Consider the following 20,264-nt stretch of genomic DNA (forward strand, 5'->3'; position numbering starts at 1 on the left):
ATGTCTAATTTCTCTTCCAAAGTTTAGTATTATTTTCTTGGGGGATATATAAAGATCACTACCATTTTAACAGTCAATAATCAGTCACTTTCAGGAGCACAAAGATTATGAAGGAAAATTTTCAGAGCCAATTAGTTAGGCACTAAGTATAAGACAGATGATAAGCAGGAAAGTAGCTAAGAAACAACCAACCAGGATAAGAAGGAGGGAGCAAATTCCCCTCTGCAGAAGAAAGCTGCTAGCGGTGGGGGTTGGGTGAGGATGAGGGGACTGGAGGGTGGCCAGATTCTTCCACATAGAGCCCACTAGATGGCGCTACCAACCAGAACAGCTTGGCAGTTCCTGGGGGCAAGTGGGCCAGAGCAGAGGGGAAGGAAGCTGCGAAGAGGCTGCAAACAACTGAACACTGACTAGCGGCTCTAAGTCTGGGGACTATGCTGTCCACCGTCCAGCAGCAAAGGAAGAGGTTTAAGCATGAACTAACCGGAATATCACACACTACTGACACTCTAATTCTCATCCAGGCCTTTCCTTTTTGTTCTGAATTTGTCTCAATTTTAATAAAGCAAACTAAAATCTTTCAAAGATTTAAAGAAAAGAAAAGGAAATGAGAAGGGCAGTGGGAAGCTAAGGTATTCTCCCTGTTTCTCCATGTAAATAGGAGATTTTGCCTTACATCAAATCTCCCTAAGTTAATAAATGTTCAGAATCACCAAAAACTCCTTACATAAAAAAAACAAACAAACATTGTCTTAAAATGACAACTGCACATCCTCCAAAAAATATGAATACAAACAGAATGACATGAGATACTGACTTTAAATAGCTGTATCACTTGCACAGAGTAAAAAGGCAAAAGGAACCACACTGAAAACTCTTGCAGAGGTGGATTCTTACCTATACCTTGCATTAATCAAGAAATAAGAATGAAATAGCTAAGAACACAATGGAACCTCAGTCCACAATATTACTATAAAGTCAGACTATAACCACATTCTAATAATGTACAAGAAGTGAGTGATAGGTTTTGATTAAGGAAAAGAAAAAGAATCCTTTAGAAAACAGCTATACAACACCTTTCCTTTAAAAGTAAAAGTTTTGGATTGACAGAGGGACAACCATAAAAGTAAAAACAACAGGTGTGATTTTAACATACTAAAAAGTGAAAACTAAGTAAAATGTAATTTACTGTATTTCATTCAGCTAATTAATGTTCTAATCTATGCTGAGGATGAATTTCCTAGTCATATAAATGCATTTTCATTTGAACAACTAGTCTCTTGACACTGCCACTAATTCTGTATATTACAACTTCTAAGGGCGCTACACTGAACACACCATAGTGGTTAAGAAATGCACATTCCAAGTCTGCATAGAGACCACCCCCAGAATAAACTGAGATCTACATTTAAAATTCTGAAATGCTTTTAAAATTTAAAAAAAAAAAATTTATCTTGAAAAAAACAATTCAAGCCTTAAGTTATTAAGTAAATATCCATGTTAATTCTTACTCACCTGGTATTGAGCCATTAATGCCAATGGATTATTATTCTGACTGTTATCAAATGTTAAAACATCAAAAACTCCAACACAATTTACTCGCAACCTTTAAAGATCAGAAAATTTAGAGAGAATAATTAAAATGAGACTTTTGAGAACTTACATCCTAGTGGAAACTGAACATTTCTGATGATACTGGGAGGGATCTCAGCATCCTGGCCAGGTCTCCCGCCTGCCCTACCCCCACGTAACCCCTGCCAGTTACCACGTTGGAGATAAGGTCACAGACTTGACAGGCCCCTGGCTGTGAAAGCCGGGAATGGACAAAGCCAAGACTGCAACCTGTGCTTTCTGACTGCCAGGTCACTGCTGCTTCTCCCCAAACCTCGCTGCTTCGTTACTAGTTACGCATGAAAAGGGAACCAGTTAGCTTCTTAACAGGCGAGGAACATGTGCTAGGCACATTCAAAGCATTTTACATGTATTAATTCATTTGGTCCTCTCAATCTTATGAGGCAGGCACCTTACAAATATGGAAAATGGAGATGACAACAGCACCTGTCTCACAGACTGCTGAACACACACGTAACTTGCTGTTAGTAAGTAACTAGCAGAGCCAGGACATGAATCCAGGTAACCTGGTACTAAGACCTTGAGCTCCTCATGCTATGCTGCCCAAGACGATTCTCAAAATTTCAGCAACTCAAATCAAACGCTGGTGAAGTCAAGGTATCTGTAACATCACTTGTTCTCAAAGCATGAAACCCAATTAGCAGCAACAGTATCAATCGCCCCTTGTTAGAAATGCAACTCCTAGGCCTCGCCCCAGACTCCATGAATGGGAACTCTGGGGGTGTAGCCCAACAGGCTGTGCTGACTAAGCCTCTCCAGATCATGGGGACTTAGGTCAAAATCTGAGACTGACAGTTGTACATACGAAACTTGTACTGACACTGGTTGATACACCCCCAACCCTAACCATACATACCTCCCAAACCCCTATAAGATCTTGGTTAATAACAAGGCATTTTATTACAAACTCAGCATGTAAAAAAAAAAAAACTTACAAATGAACTCAAAGTCACAGCAGTTCTTCTGGATGGAATATATGAAAAGGTAGAATTAAAACAAATCGTCATGCTATGTTTACTAAGCTGTCATAGGTTAGATGATCGATAAAGCAGCCAGAGTTCAAAATGCCAGTACCTTGTTTTGCCAGTTATCAGAATCTTTGTTGGGTCCATAACGCGACATGCCAAACCTGCGGTATGAATGGTACGCAGTGCAGAACTCAGCTGGACAATATATGCCCAAATAAGAGATTCTGGCAACAATCCAGCATGCTGTCTGGGCAACGGTCCATCATGTTGACCTACAAACACACACACACACACACAAAAAAAATCGCACCTTCATATAACTAACTAAAAGACTAAAACATGCAGATCAAAAAGAATTCAAGAAACAAACCCAAATTTTCTTACGTATGATATTACACCTCAGTATTATACTGCCAGCAGTAGCAGAGCTCTCACTGAGCTTCTCTTTTCTGTGACCACTATAATTATTGCACAGCAAACAAAAATTATTAAAGTAAGAACTTCTACTTAATTGTGAACCAAGTTCTGATTAAAAACAGGAACTGAAGGGATTATTTTTCTTAAACAGTGGTTAAACCTTGTCTCTATTACTGCTCAGGTGTGTGGGAACTATTCTTTCCGTGGCTTGAGGGAAACAAAAGTCTCCACCAACATCTCTGTGGAGTGTTTTCTTATTGTCCTTATGCTGCCCAGCCTCTTCTATTACAACGACATCCAATTAACAGAAAACATAAATGTAAAACACTGAACGTCACTTATGCCACTTATGCGTAGTAATGTTGAAACATAAAAATATCCCAGTCTACCATAAAAAGTAATCCTTTTGATTCTATCAACCTTGTAAGTGCTTCTTGATATAATTTTCTCGGTCACTGTTAACCAAGAGAAAAGGGGCCTCACAAATTTAATATAGATTTTGTAATTATTTCAGGGAACATGACCTTATAAATCCAAGTGTTCAAATGGTTGTAAACAAACCTTTACTGAATCAGTTACAAAAGCAACACAGTTAAATGGTTAACTGTGGAGCTAATAAACAGCTAGTAAGTACTTATGGCTTGAGACAAAATTTCCAAGGAAGAACAAATATAAAATTCAAAAACTGCTATCCCTCAAATTTAGACAGAACTGAAGATAATACCATCTGGAACACCATGTTAAATGACTCAAAAAGTAGACATATACGACAACCAGGAAGCGGTCAAATAAAGCTATTTTAAGTGTGGTAATAGGGAAAAAAATATTTGTAGCAAATACATTGCATACTTTGTGCCAGATTCTGTCTAGTTACTTTACCCACATTATGTCATTTTAAACCTTTTACCACAATCCCTATAAGGTATGCTATTATTATTACCACTCTCTTATTACTATCTCTTACAACCTACCATTTTTTATTTTGTTTTAAATTAACAAATTAAATAGTATAAGAAAGCATTATACTTCCATCTATGTCTCTACAAGTTTATGCAAACCTTGGCTCTTTATTCCTTCATTTTCAATATTCATACTGGGAAAACAGAGATTATAAATTGCTATAAATTAAAGCATATATGGTACATTTAGAGGAGTTAATACCACCAAAAAACACTTTCAAACACTAGAAAATGAACTGATTCCTAAGAAAATGTGAACATACCAAATAATCAAACACCAAAAGCAGAATTAAGATTTAAAAAAAAAAAAAACACCTAAAAAGGAGTGCTATAAATCAGTGGTTCTCAACAGGGGTCAACTTTGCCACCTCAGGGACATCTGACAGTGTCTCAAAATATTTTTGGTGTCACAACAGGAGGAGGGGGTTGCTACTGGTTATCTAGTGGGTACACAGTGGGGATGCTGCTGAACACCCAGCAAGGCAGAGAATGGTCCTACAAAAATAATTAATTCAGCCCCAATGTCAACAGTGCTGAGGCTGAGAAACCCTGCTATAAATTAAAGCCAACAGTCATTTCACAGCTGTTGTTACTAAAATAAACGAACAACTACAGCTATATTTCTCTATAGGAAAAGTTATACCACATCCCTTTCAACAAAATCATGTGTGTGCTACTGATGACACGGCAAAAGGAAAAAAATGACCACACTCTGAGACCAGATTTTAATGTGAAACAGCCATGTAACCACAGCTTGCTTCTTTCAACTGTCAGAAAGCAAAGTTAGGAGCAAACAGAAATAATATATTTTATCTATGATGCCAGGCAGACTCCAGCCTTCTCTCTCCTTGCTTTCTCTCAGGATACACTCAGGAAAATCTTTAACAAATTAAAAACCTCAACATAAAGGGTAACACTTTTCTGCCCCCAAACAAGAAAATGATACATACATTTTCCTTCCCCCAAAACAAACTAATTAATAGACATTGCAAAATGAATTAACTCTGAAATGATTTACCCTTCAATAAGCATTTGTTAGAATGTAATTACATTTTAGTTCTTTGCAATATATGAACAATACAACAATTCTTTAAATACTAGATGAAGAAAATATTCCCCATTTAAGTAAAAGTTACCTGAAAATTTTTTGAAGACTAGTTCCTTTAGTAACACAGAATCTTACCTTAAAGCAAAATATTTGTTCAGGGAAACAATTATATAAATAACAGAGAGTCACACTGGACTATGCAAAAGAGACAAAACAAACCAAAACAAGAAAGAAATGTCAAGAGACTCATAATGATGATGCTTTGGGTGGTGAAGTTACAGGAATTATTTTTCAACTTAATGAATTTCCCAAACCATTTTACTCAGAAAGCATAACATTTTTTAAAGAAAAAACAAAAGGAAAAAAACCTTTATCATATTCTCAGCTACTTAAATTTCAGATATTTACATGAGTCTTTCGTAACCCATCTTCATCTCCATCTACAGATAATATGTTATTTCCTAACTTGTTACATATTGACTCCATCTCTTTAACGTATTTCTTTTTAAAATGCAGTATGGTCTTTAAACTGAATAGGGCTAAACTTACAAGTACTTTAAAACACAAAACTACTCTTTCACAGAGCAAAGGCTCTGTCAAACCCAGCTTTCTTGCGTCATTGCCTTACCCCACTTTCTCTTTGTGAAATAGGCATCCGCGTTGGGGTCATTGAAGTGTCTGCTCATCATGGTCTCTCCTCCAGCATGGAAATCATATGCAAACACAAGAGCTTGAAATAAAACACAAACGCTCATTATTGCAACCTGGCTTCCAACAATGAAGCCCACCAGCAGAGAGACAATTACAAGTCACTCACAAGGCTCTGAGAAAGCTTTAGTGGTAAATACTTCACGCAAGGTTACAATATTTGAATGCTGAATTTTTTTCCACATATCGACCAATACCATGCACTTTGTGTTAACAAGACGAAAACCTGAAAAAGAGAACATTTTCTGCTTAACTGGAAATGACATCTCCCCCTTATTTCCCCAGAAACGTGCCAAAAGAGCCATATTATACATCCCTTGTTGTTGTTTAGTTGCTAAGTCGTGTCCAGCTCTTTTGGGACCCCATGGACTACAGCCAATCAGGTTTCTCTGTCCACTGGATTCTCCCAGCAAGAATGCTGGAGTGGGATGCCACTTCCTTCTCCAGAGGATCTTTCCAACCCAAGGATCAAACCCAAGTCTCCTGCACTGACAGGCAGATTCTTTGCCACGGAGCCACCTGGGAAGCCCAATATGTCCCTTAATGAGATACTAATTTCCAAATGAAACAATAAATGTATTTATTATCCTTTAAATTCATGTTAATTAAATAAACTCATTCAGGAATATCTGAATAATCTCAGCCTCAATAATATGCTCCTAAAAGAGGATAAATTATGTTCCTTACCATGTATCCTCCGAAGGCAATAAGGCAGATCATCTTTGCTATTTACAGCTTTGTAGCAGGACGTAATATATCCAAAATTACTTGATTTCTGTATCCGGTTGGGTGGTGGCAGTGGTTCTAGAGGGAACAGGCTATGATAGCTGTCAACTTCTGAAGGGACTGCTAGAGTAATTCATAAGAAGATGACTTTAGCTTGCAGACATTCATAAATCTCTCAGATCTCAAAGAAATAAAGAAGAAACCAAATCCACAAACGATTGATATCAAATATTCTGTATTCTAGAAGAGTGTCAACATTCATAGTGTGTCCATTCTATAGGGCACACCAGTCTCACAATCAATAAAAATAAATATTATAACACAACAAAATAACTAGACTTCATGAACTCAAAAATATTTGTTTGGTAACAGCACAACTCTTGTTTCTCAGCTCTTAGAAACAATTTGGATTGTCACTTATAAATATTAAACTTTCCAATGGTATGTATCTTACTTATTTTTCCCTAATCATCAATGATGTTCAACATTTCTTCATAATTTTTGGCTGTATAAATTTCCACTTTCTTGCAATGCCTATTCCTATTTTTGGCCACTTCTCAGTTTTGTTTTTAAGGTCTTACTAATCTGTGGCTTTAATTTTCTTTTCTTTGTCAAACATGTAAACATCTAAGCTTTTTCTCTACTATAGATAACTTTGGGCTGTTTTTAACTTTAATTCGATAAAGTTTATCAGTATTTGAAGAGTCAACAAACTTTGCCTCCAGTATAGGAAATCTTTCCCTATTGAAACATTAAATTTATGAGTTTTAAAGCTTTGTATTATCATTTAGAGATATTACACATTTTGTTTTAGACATCTAAATTTTTAATCTATCGGGAGTCAGTTTTTGCATGTGGTTTGAGATGATACAACTGTAAGAATGCAACCTTCTACCATGAAGAAAACCATCTTCCCCGCGCTTTCCTGTCCCCACCAATGAGCCACTGTGTCACCTCTCCCTAGCCTGCTCCAGCAGTCAGGATGTCCAGCCCAGTGCCATTACCGCACCACTGCAGGGACTACAGACTCAAGCCAAGCCTGCCGTCCCCACACACCAGAACCCTAATCACAATCTTCAGAGTGTTGCAGGGAGTCTTCGACCTTCACTTTCTGATAAATTCTATCATATACTACGAAAAGCTCTGTTATGTGCAATATAATTTAAAAAAAAATAAAGAAACAAAGACCAAACCTTGATTAGAAGTGGAAAGTGAAAGTGGAGTCACTCAGTCGTGTCAGACTCTTTGCGACCCCACGGACTGTAGCCTACCAGGCTTCTCTGTCCATGGGATTTTCCAGACAAGAGTACTGGAGTGGGTTGCCATTTCCTTCTCCAGGGGATCTTCCCGACCCAGGGATTGAACTCCGGTCTTCCACACTGTAGGCAGACGCTTTACCCTCTGAGCCACCAAACTTTCACGCAATCTCCCAACCTTCCAGGGAGGGGAGAGAAGCTGAAGACTGAGTTAACTGCCAAGAGCCAGAGATGTAACCAACATGCCTCGACAACAAAACATCCATAAAGACTCCTCAGCAGCGGGATTCAGAGAGCTCACAGTTGGTGGGCCTGACGTGGCACTGAGAGGGTGGCACGCTGGGGAAGGCAACGAGGTCCCCCACCCCCACACCCTGCCCAATACGTCTCTTGCATTTGGCTGTCCCCTGAGTTGTACCCTTTATAGTAAGCCAGTAATAGTTCATACAGTGTCTTCCCGAGTTCTGTGAGTCATCCCAGCTTATTACCAAACCTGAGGGCATCCAGCAGAAACCCTCAAATTTGTAGTTGCCCAGACAGAAGTCTAAGTAGCCTAGGTACCCCATTTCAGCTGACATCTGATGCAGGAATGGTCTTACAGGATTGAACCCTTCCTTAACAATTAAACTGTTAGACATGAAGCAGGTGTTAGTATTGTGAGTAAAAATAATTCATGTGCTTTGACTAAAATTGTACTAAATCTATAGATTAGTTTACAAAATTGATAATCATTATGTCTTCCTATTCATGAATATAGTATTTCACTCTATATATTTACCCTATTTAACATTTCTTAGTAAATCTCCTTCATTGAGATGTTACGTATCCTATATTTATTTCTAGGTACTGATACTCTGAAACTACTGTAAATAGCATCTTCATTTATTTTTTATTTTTTACCCTGGCTAGGGCCTCAAAGACAATACTTGATAATAAGGAAAATTCTAACACGAACATTTCAAAGGCCACGACAGAAAAGTTTCCTGACCAACTAAAGTGGAAAAGATCAGTCTTGAAACATAATAGCCAGACATACTCCTTTGAATTCTTTAGCAGTCAAGAAGATACACACTTGACTGTGCTGAGTCCCTGATTACAACCAGGTATTTTGAGATTCCTGCTACAGTAAATGTATTTCTGCTGTATTATTTATAAAGTTTTGCTAAATAAAGCCACATTTAATCTTGCCTTTACAGAATAAGCTAAGGAAAGAGATTTTAATGCACTCTGTGAAACACTACAATTCAGCCAAAAAAAATATAGGTTTAAACCCTGATTTGGTCAGACAATTACTAGCCACTGGTCTTAGAGGCAAGTTACTTAACCTGCCTGTTACCTTCAGTTTCCTCACAAGTGAAACAGAGGTGATAATATTAGCAAGTACACCACAGGAGCTTTGCAAAGAAAAAACTTACACACAGAAAGCCTTAGTACATAGGCATGCCACAGTCTCAATGTTAATAATAATAACAATCACCTCCCACTCCTACTTAAGTACCTATACTTTGTCAGGTTTCAAAAGATAATAACATTCTAGTGCACAGTGAGACAAATCACAGTGGAAATTCTAAAACTGCCTATTTTTTGGATAAACTAGAATCTTGTCACATGTAGAATTATTTGAAAAACACTAGATGACCAATGGCATCTTGGAATTCTTAACTAGATTTCAAACAAATATATTCATTAAACAGTAATTAGCTGGCTTAAGGCATAAAAACCATGGAACTACGTAAGGATTATACTCTCCTTTAAAAGGAAGGATCAATCAACTTGCATTTTACCTGGCATATCCGCTTGATCAATTTGAGCCATTGTTATTAAATGTCTGTTTATCAGCTCCTAAGAAAAGAAAATAAGTTTATTTATATCTAAACACAGCTTCTGAAATATGGACTTTTTATTGTAACTGAATAGCATAACCATTAATAGTTTTGGCATGTGCACTTGTCAATACTGGTATCATGAAATGACATTTCCAATACTGGTAAGATGTCTAAATTCCAGTCCCAGCTAGGCCTGCCCATAACTCTAGTTGGTTTCAAGTAGCAGTGTCAAGTAGCAGTGTTACAACTCAGAGCCTACAGTTAGCTCTGTGGTCAATAATTCACTCCACAAACAATATTCTGGGGGTGCAACTTACTTCTGTGAAATAAAACGATTTCTGAGGATCTAAGAGTAAAATAAAATCCTACATATCAAGTAACACCTGTTTAACAACAACAAAATTACATTATTTTATAAAACCTACTTTGTAGAAAATTTTGAGCTTTCTTAAAATGAGGTTCGTTTCTAGGCCAAATTACTTATTAGCTAACAACTACAGATATTAGCAAAAATTTGTTTAGAGATCAGAAACCATTTAAATTATTTTATATACTTCAGAGGCTTTTCGATGCACAGGACGTGAGGCGCAAAACGGTGGTCCACTTAAATAGCTAGTCTATGTTCTGTATTACCTGCAATTGTCTTGAAAAACACGTTTCCTTAAATAAATATGTCAATTAGAACTCATAAATTCTATCTGCTTCAGTACAGCACATCTAATTAAATAATACAATTTGAAAGGAGCTCTGTTGTTTCTCCAGTTCTTTGCTAAAGAACTACAGACATCAAGTGTTTCCACTCTGAACCCTGAAAGCGTACCTGTCGCAGTTCATCAGCCATGAAGAAGGAAGGTGCATTCGCTTTCGGCTGCATATAAGCAACGTGAGGTGCAGTTGGAGGATAGATGTGGTAATTGGGAAATACCTAAAAGACAGGGAAGGGGAAAACAGAATGATCAATTTTTCTCAACTGATAAGCTTTATCATTACTGTGATAAAGTTCTAATCTTTAAATGACAGTGATAAATTGTTAGTTTTAATCTTTATATGACAATGAATTAAAGGCCTCAGAGAATAGCTGTTATCAGCACACTTTCTAAATGAATTCATTTTTAAAATCTTTATTGGAATAATCAATTTTTTAAACTCTAATAACAAAGGAGTCATTTCCTCAGATATGGTAAGATTTTACCTCCAATGAGAGGCACAAGTAGTTTTTTGGAAGTATTTTTTAAAGGCAATTGGAAGAGAGGAAGAAAGTAGATACTAAAAGTGCTTGGGAACAGTCAGAGCATGGAGTAACTCTGCCCTGGCCGCCCAAAAAACTGCCCTCTGGAAGGGTCTCCTGCAGCCAAACTGAACAAAGAGTTATCTAGATGCTTGTTAACACCTCAGACTAGAAAAGGAAAGAGGACCAGCATCCTCTGGGTCAGCAGTGGAGGTGAACATAAGGATGCGACAGAGTATGTAACTTCCAACCAAACTACAACAAAGCCACTAAACTCTGCTGCCAGCCTCGTGCCTTTGATCCTTCCAACTGGGCTTTTCCCACCACCCTGCTTTCTTCCCATCTTCCTCTGCCTCTCCTTCCCTCCACTGGTCCACAGCACAAAATCAGAGTACACCCTAAAATATCTTCTATTTTATCCCTTCATATTTAAAGCTGCAACAAACCCTTTTTTTCTCTTTTAAAAATGAATTCAGCTGACTTCCGCTGCCCTCAGATGACTGTTCTGCTTTGGATCTCAAGCAGGAAGTGGTTTTGCAATACTTGAAAGGTTTCCTTTAACTACACTTGCGAGGAGAACAGTGCCTCCTTTCCCTGGCCATGGTTTCCTCACATCAGGTAGTACAGTTGGGCTGAACTACCTCAGGTTTACCAGGAGTGTATTTTTAAGAGCTGTTTGAAGGGTAAAATCATTGTGAAAACGTGCCATGTATAATATCCACAGAAACAGCTGAGATAGTTTTGTGATACAACAATCTCTTTATAGGTTAAACTGAACTTTTTTCTACAAATGTGATAAAATAAAAATGTAAGTAATTACGAAATATAATAACCCCCTCCCCAAAAGCAAAACATTGATGGAATTCTTACTTGAAAGAACCAAGGAAAGTCTCTACTCTACCTCAATTATTTGACCTTCTGCTCGGCAAGCTGTTCTGTGATAATTTTTGAAAGATCTCTGACCAAAAACAAAAACAGAACAAAAAACTATTAGCTGCTTAATTACTTTTTAGAAAGCATTTCACATGATTCACAAGTATTTCCATAAATGTTTTCACATTTATTTCTCAGACGGTGGTCACTTACAGTTGGGGGATCAGTCTCAGAGACACTAAGATTCAAGAGTCACAACACGAAGGCAGAACTAGGACTCTTAAAAGAGGAAAAATAAAAATCTGTTCTCTTTCCACTCAAACTGTCTTTCAGTAAAATATGAAATGTAATCAACCAAAATAAATCATTAATTTACAGGATCAAAATCTGATTGCTTACTAAAATCCAAAGACACTTTTCATATAAGTCTATCAGCTATGATTTTGTCCAGTTTACGGTGTAGACCAGCTTTCATATTTTAATGGAATCTGGCATTCTTACTCATGAGAGCTTCATCTACTACTACTTTTCTATAGGTAAATAATTTCTGAACATGGACAAAATTACAAAACTGAAAAGGTACACTTTATGGAACATGACCATCCCTCTCTGCCCCTCCCCTCTTCTCCCTGCAGTCCTTTGGTGGCCCCTTCCCTACCTCTCAGCAGGGCTCCCTGAACTCCTCTTTCCTGACCAGTGACCCACATTACAGCCCTCCTATTACCATGTGCTCCATCATCCTGAGTTCCAGCTGTTAAATCACTGCCTCACCTGGCAAGTCCTGACCATCAGTTTGCTTTCAGTCACTACTGTTAAGAAATGACTTCTCTAACTTCTCACCAGAGGTGAGTCTACCTACACTTATTAACAAGGGTCAGCAAATGGCAATCCCAGCTGGCACAAGTACTAGGGGGCCCCTAAAGCAAGATGTGCTATAAAGTATTAAGAGTGTGAATATAATCTAAATACAACCAGATTTGTCCAAAACTAGAGTTATTATTGGGATTCCCTGGGGCTTAGATGGTAAAGAATCTGCCTACAACGCAGGAGACCTGGGTTCAATACCTGGGTCAGGAAGATCCCCTGGAGAAGGTAATGGCAACCCAAGAGTTTTTATTACTGTAGAAACAGATTACTTTGAAGAAGTAAGAAGAGATTAGAATTATCATCTGATTTAGAAATGAGTTACCTTTCCACATCACAGTAAAAAGATACAAGAGGGGGTAACCTCCTCATCTCTCTCATCAATAAGGAGCTGCTATAAGGGCCCTCTTTTTTCTCCCTTGTTTAAAGCAGACATACCATTCCACTCAAAGGTGCTGGAGTCGTGTCTGTATAGAAGTACGTCGTTCCACCGACGGTTTCCTTTTGGATCACTTGACCAGAAGATGGTGTCTGAGAAACAGGATTATTTCCGGGCGTAGAGGCACTAGAAGGCACCATGTAATTTGCTGGATTTGGAGTGTGGCTTCTTCTTCTGGGAGCGGGAGAAGTATGTGGAGTGATCTTGGGGGAGTGAAGAGGGGAGGATCCAGCAGACAGTGACATTCCTAAAGTAGATGGAAGAGCAAAAACTGGGTTTAGAGAAAAAAATCTGAAAACTAAAATACTTGTTTGCAAATACTTGTTTGGAAGAAAACATTTTTAGCAAAATTCTTTAAGTACAAAGAAAAAGACAATTTTATTTTGTCCTAGAGAAAGCTCTGATTAAAGCAAATGTAAAGAATTTCTTTTTTTCAAAAACAGTCAATTCCAAATAAATCAGGAAATTTACTGTAAGAATAAGTCTCCTCCATATAAAGGTTTACATGAGAAACAATAAAAATTATTAACTTAATAAATGAATTTAATTGAAAAATTATAAATAACTGTGACTATAAAATTATGCCTTTTATTAAAGTCTTTTATAAAAGGCAAAATTTCTTTTCTTGTAAAGAAGCATTTACAACTGTGGTTATTAACAATACAATCACCACATTTCCTAAAATGATTTAGTATCAAAAAAATCAAGCTACTTAATGAGATTTATTAGATTTCTTTGGGCCAAATACATTTAACAGAATGGCTTGAAAAAGCAAAAGAAAACTTAGTCCTAGTTGAAATACATGGCAGCTTAAATACTGTATTTTTTTAAATAAAGAAGTGTATTGTTTTGATGCCTTTTGTCTTTAAATAAGCATACACTATAGTAGACAAATAAAATTTCTGCAGATGCATACTTAGGCCAACTGGTATTACTCTGTTCTTGCAAGTTTTACCTAAACACGAGTAAGAAAGCAATGTATGCAGAGCATCCTCTATCATGAATCTACGGTGAAGAAAGGGGAAGGACAACTGTCTTCACCCTTGAGGAGACTCCAGGCTAGCTGAGGAAGCAAGACCAGATCACATGGGGAAGACACAAAATGACTCACAGAAACACTCAAATATAAACCAATGTACTGCAAACTACATGCATAAATGCAAATGGAATCCAAATTAAGTAAAACCAGGTAGAGTTCTCATCAAAGGCTTAATGGAGGTGATCAGTTCTGAGCAGACTGAAAATAGTTTCTAGAGCTACAGTTACACTTTTGGCAGTGGGGGGGGGGGGAGTTTATCCAGAAATGATCTTTTGGCTATTTGGGGAATGATTAAAAACCTTCTTCACCTTCAGGATAATAGGCCATCTCACAATTCAAGGAAAAAGTTACCAAAATGCCTCTGGTCACAAAAATATGATTCATTAAGCAGGAGTATGAATTTCAAACACTAAGAATTCACAAAACATCAACACTGTTCTTTGAAAAGATGTAGGTAAACAAAAATAAGGTGAGAACTAAGATAATACTTATCTTTACTCTAGATAGCCCTCTGTACTTTGAGTCCTGACACAATTATGTCATCTGATTTTCTGAGCAACTAGGTGAGGTAGGTCAGGTCACAAGCACCACAGGAGAGATCAAAATTTAGACATGGGGTTTTTTTTATCTGACCAAGGACAAATGTATGTAGCCAATAGCGAAGTCAGGCCTCAAACCCAAGTCTCCACACTTTCAACTTAACTCTTTCTGCTGTTAACACAATGTCTACTGGACTGACATTAAAACTGGTCAAGACTTTCCAAATATGTCTTAACATCTAAAACTCTTAAAAATATATTTATAAGGAAACCAAACTATTAAGATATAGGCTTAATTTAAAAAAAAAAACTGTTCCAGAGTGTTGCGTTTTCTTCTAACTCTGTATATTATACATTTAACTGTAGGTTAGTACATACTATAAAAATTAGGAGGATTATTTTCAAAAGATAACTACTCCCCAATTATCGAGTATGAAACGCATCTAGATAGTTTTCCTAAAGCTAATCTCTAAGCCTTTCCTAGATTATAAAGCTGGCCAAGTCACTAAAGAGTAAATTTGTTTACTACCTTTGAATTAAATAAACTGCAACAAATACAGCTACCAATTCTTTAGCACTTTCCATGTGTCAGGTGCTAAACAAAGTGCTTCACAAACACCAGCCTATTTAATCCTCACAAAGACCCTGTGAGGTAGGTATATCATAGTCACCTCACAGAGGAAGAAACTAACTTAATAACTTTTAAAAATTTATTGTAAAGGCAAATATAGATTATTAAGCAAAAGAATTAAGATTCAACCTCAGGTCTATCTGATTCCAAAGCCTGTACTCTTAACCAATATCCAATACAGGTGTCCAACCCCTAAGTCTTACATAGGGGTACAAGTGAAACAAAACATAGAATCTCTCTTTAAGGCTAAACACATGGAAAAAAGATAATCATAAACAAACTAGTAGAATTTAACAGATGTAAGTAACAAGACTTCTCTTAATTTTGTGACTTTCCACTACAAAGTTTCAGTATTGAAATTTGAGTTCATGTATCTGAGCAGAGGCTGACTGGAATTATTTAAACACATACAAAAGACAACATGCACAATAGTAACAAGTATCACAGCCCATAAGCAGTACAAGATAACTAAACTGTATGGGAAGCTAGAAATGAAATTTAACTTCTAAACTACAGAAACATCAAATCTAGTCACAAAGGGCAAAGCTTTGTGGCACCAAAATGTTTTACCAACATGGTACAGAATTGAGTAAAATATGCGTATTATCTGCTTGGTGAGAGTTTTTCTGTCTGGTTTCATGAAGACAATAACCACAATACAATACTAACTACTCACATACAATACTATGAAAGAAAGTGAAGTTCGTCAGTTGTGTCTGACTCTTTGAGGCCCCATGGACTGCGGCCTGCCAGGCTCCTCCCTTGCATGGGATTTTCCAGGCAAGAATGCTGGAGTGGGTTGCCATTTCCTTCTCCAATACAACACTATAGATGGCACAAAGCAGCAGAACATTACTACAGAAATGAGCAGTTAAAAACAGAGGTGAAACGAACAGATTTCATTTCATCTCTCTCACATGTAAATGTTCCTTTGTAAGTTCCATCTTTCCTTATATGGTGGGGTGGAGGCAGGGTGCTACTTGTGGCTATTACAACAGTCTGCTAATAATTAGTACTCAGTCACTGGAACACTTAGGCAAATACAGCAAGAGAGTGAGGATACCATGAAAGACAATCTGGAAGAATGAAAATCTTGATTTAAAACAATAAGCTAATTAAAAAATCTTTCATTTGTGTATTTATTTTTTGCATTATTTTGTAATTCACTCCTAAAATGATATCTTGGTGACATTATATATAATAATTACACTATAATTTCTTATTAAGTGAATATACAAACTTAGATATTTACGTCATGTTATGATAAGCTAACTGCTTTAGAACATTTGAAAAAAATCCTTCTTAGAAGTACCGAATTCAAATAAAAGTAAGGAACAAGACAGAAATGCTCACTGGATGAATTAACTAGAGCAATTAACAAAATAAAGGGAGATATAAAAAGTTCAAGCATAACTTATGAAAGTAAAAGTATCAGTGTTTCTGGAGGACATTATTCTATACCTGAAAATTCCAAGAAAACAAACAAAAAAGACTTGTAAATAATGACAGAATCCATTAAGTAAATGGCTCCAATATTAATATATACCAAATGAATATTTGGTCTTAAATACAAACATCCATTTAAGATAATGCTAAAATAAGTATCTTTCCTCAACCACAACCAAAATTATGAACACAGAATTGTGAGATAAAATATAATATCCACATTTTAAAACACAGCTGAAATAGAATAAAAACAGTAACTCCAAGAGCGAGAAATTAAGGCAAAATTATGAATTAAGAGATTGTATCGTGGGAACTCTGGAAAATCAGATCCTAGGCCAGATACAGACTCTACAAGCTGAGGCTTTAATGTTCACAATGGCATATGAAACATGGCCTTGAGCACATAAAATGTGGAGAACGAAATTCAAATTCCAGTGTAAAGCTAGGAGTCTGGAAAAGCTGTACCATCAGTCCTACTGGAGGAGAAAACTTCTACCTACCCACCCACAGAAGCAAAAGGTAGTAGTCTTGTCTGAGGAGAAGGCTGGGGTGGTGTCAAGAGAAATGAAAACCCAATCCCTGTACCCTACACTGGGGCAGGAGAGAAAATCCCCAGGAGATTCCATGTTGGGGATCCTGGTGAGGGATAAGTATAAAACTTAAATTGCACTGGCAATGGACACCTGGATAAAGCAAACACCAACTATTTCAAAAAACACTTCTACAACACGAAACACACAGAGATCGATCTCTCTCTAGAAAATAACTCCACATGAAGGAACTCCAAGAATCATGTGTGTACAATACTTGATCAACGCACTGAGAATCAGAACCCACAGAACAATGAATCCCAGATAACAGAAACCTATAAAGGAGATTTTTTTTAAATCTACAGCTAAAATGACTAAGGTCATGAAAAAAAGTGACAAACATCTCACTCACAGACACACACACATACCCCTGGTATTTGTTCTTAAACAGAACAAACTAGACTCTATAAGAGCAAAAAACATAACCATTAAAATTAAAGGGAGAAAAAATAGTGCTCGCTTTGGCAGCACATATACTAAAATTAAAAAGGGAGAAAAAAATTTAAGAGGGATTAAATAGAAAAGTAGACATAATAAAAGACAAGAAAAGTAAACCAGACAAGAATCTAGAAATAAAGGTTAGAAAATATAGAAGACTGGTTAAGATACATAAAAGGTAGAATGAGTAGGTGAGTTTCCAGTATAAAAAAAGACCAAGAATACTGGAGAAGCAACATTCAAAGCAAAGCTTTGGGATTTTCAAGAACTAAGAAATCCTCACTCAAGAAGTAGTAATCAAGAGTTCTGAACAGAGTCAGTAAAGACAAACCTCTTGCAAACAATCAGGTGGAACTGATTGTTTCTGTTTCACATCACAATAACAATCACGTGAAAGAGAGAGAGAAAACCCTAAAAATTATAAAACTTTGTGGAAAAAAGTAAAAGTCGCTCAGTGGTGCCTGACTCTTTGCGACCCCATGGACTATACAATCCATGGAATTCTCCAGGCCAGAACACTGGAGTGGGTAACCGTTCCCTTCTCCAGGGTCTTCCCAACCCAGGGACTGAACCCAGGTGTCTCGCACTGCAGGCGGATTCTTTATCAGCTGAGGGTATTTTAAAAGGCCTGGAAAAAAGAACTGGAGAGCGAGCCCATGGTCATGGATAGAAAGACCATACTGAAATCTTAATGACCCTCTTCGATTCACCTAAAGATTAAATACAACTCCCTGAAGGTGCCCGGCTGTTTCACAGATCCACAGTCTTCAAGGCTGTCCCCTCCCCTCTGGTACCCTCATCAACATCACTCCTTGCCATAAATGAGTTCTCTAGATCCCATCCTCACAGCAAATTCTAGGTCAATCTTCTGAAAAATCTTCTTACTCTATAAAAATTCTCTGGATGCTTGTATTTAAAAATTATTCCCAGCATTTTGTACTTTCTCTTTTGCTGCCAGGAGCACACAATTCAAACTGTCTCTGTGTAGGGAAGAACTATGCCTCAATCCTCTCTGCATTTCCAACTACACCCTCAATGGCACAGTGTCAGCACATAATACATTTGTCAAAAAGAAAGAAAGAGGTGGAAGTTTCCTCTTCTTGGTACAGTAATAGCTATGATCAGGAAATGAAGAGTGCCACCACCAGAATTATCTGAGCGTAACAAGAAGTTGGGAGAAGAAAGCAAGAGTTCATGCTGTCAAGTAGCACAGAAGCCAGTCGTCCCTATGTAAAAGTAAAAGTCCCTATTTAAAAGTAAACATCAAACAAGCAAATGCGAAAGAGAAAGAAGAATTTGAAAGAACTTGAGATGAAGGGCATTCTTCTGACACAGCCATCTGAGTATCCTCGCACTACTCTTTACAGATCTATGCACCCTGGGTAAATCCAGATTACACTAGCATTTTAACTAAAATTGTGGATGCTGTTGTAACTCAAGTTCTTAACTTTATGAAAGTTCCAATAACCAAACTAAATCCTCAGCAATCAACTGTCATGTATGGCTACACAAAGGAGAATGGTTTAGATTAGAAATCACATATATCTCATATTGAACAGATGAATGAATTAAAGACAGAGGAAGCATCATCTTCTTAACAAGAGGGCCAACTTAAACCCCAAACAGGGCCTCATTTAAGAGAAAATCAGAGTAAGGAATTTGTAAGATCATAACCAGGAATACAAAAAACCAAAGTAACTACTAAAGATACAATTCTTACTTAATGGATTTTTTTAAACCAAAGTCCCCAATCACATCCCCTCCCAAATAAAACAGTGCACAGTGACAGCTCAAATAACAGACACTAAAAGTTTATACTCCTAAATTCTAACAGGACCTTAAACATGCAACAAATTAATAAATCCTTTTCCTTGATATTGCTTATGATGACTTAAAAGATGGATATAAAAGGTCAACTCCAAAATTGAGTTCAAAGCACTTTCTGCCCCTCCTGCCCCGAGTTGCTCCTCAGTGATTCAGAAACAAGCTTTACTTCTTAGTCCATTTCTATCACTAGCTGCTCTTAGCAGGAGAAAGTGAGTTCAAAGTAAGTGTTTAATTGTAATCATTGACAGTAAAAAATCTGGAGTTATCTGCAATGCATCCATCCTGTCAAACAAACCCCTAGGATACTCTAGGAAGCTATACTATATGCAGGACAGATTTCTACTGAATATTTCAGTAGAATATTTCTAGTCTACTGAACAGAACTTCCTAAAGTAAAATGTTAAAAAGCTATAGAATAACGTCAGAAATGCGCTAAATTCTCCACATGATGTCAACAACGGTTGCATAAATAAACTGGTCTAAAATGTAATCCCTACAGTTTCTAGTAAATTCAGGAACAAAGTGTCTTGATTGGGGATCAATAAGACCACGCCCACGTTCAGAAGCAGACAAACTGGAAGGACTCGGCACAGAGTTGCGCTCGGGACCATGATTGACCACAGCAGCATGTTCACATCCAGATCACAGGGGAACAGGGTCTAGGAGGGTTACCAGAGGCTTCTTTACACTTTCTTCCTTGTGAGGGGTCACTCCTCCTCCAGGAACACACTTGTAACGGATCTGCTCAGGGAGGCCCACCAGAGACTCGGCAACCAAGGTCCTCATGGGTGACTGGTCACCCAAACACCC

At 37.3% G+C, this 20,264-nt stretch overlaps 1 protein-coding gene across 7 annotated transcripts in view; it reads right to left on the reverse strand.

Annotated features, from left to right (window-relative positions):
* PAN3 (poly(A) specific ribonuclease subunit PAN3) overlaps positions 1 to 20,264 on the reverse strand; it is a 120,666-nt gene that overhangs the window by 18,415 nt on the left and 81,987 nt on the right. For 4 of the 7 annotated variants that reach the window (XR_006339001.1, XR_006339000.1, XM_043892461.1 and 1 more), the window contains 9 exons: positions 12,944 to 13,191; positions 11,670 to 11,726; positions 10,361 to 10,465; positions 9,499 to 9,556; positions 6,420 to 6,581; positions 5,842 to 5,958; positions 5,653 to 5,754; positions 2,707 to 2,872; positions 1,516 to 1,606 (listed from right to left, as the gene is read on the reverse strand). Coding sequence is in view for 5 of the 7 variants with exons in the window: in XM_043892461.1 (XP_043748396.1) it covers positions 1,516 to 1,606; positions 2,707 to 2,872; positions 5,653 to 5,754; positions 5,842 to 5,958; positions 6,420 to 6,581; positions 9,499 to 9,556; positions 10,361 to 10,465; positions 11,670 to 11,726; positions 12,944 to 13,191 (1,106 nt within the window). In the remaining 2 variants the exon portion in view is untranslated. The remainder of the gene's footprint in view (positions 1 to 1,515; positions 1,607 to 2,706; positions 2,873 to 5,652; positions 5,755 to 5,841; positions 5,959 to 6,419; positions 6,582 to 9,498; positions 9,557 to 10,360; positions 10,466 to 11,669; positions 11,727 to 12,943; positions 13,192 to 20,264) is intronic. The other 3 variants (XM_043892460.1, XM_043892462.1, XM_043892459.1) reach the window with 2 other exon arrangements.

The sequence above is a fragment of the Cervus elaphus genome, chromosome 30 (assembly GCF_910594005.1).
Source record: "Cervus elaphus chromosome 30, mCerEla1.1, whole genome shotgun sequence".
Lineage (NCBI taxonomy): Eukaryota > Metazoa > Chordata > Mammalia > Artiodactyla > Cervidae > Cervus > Cervus elaphus.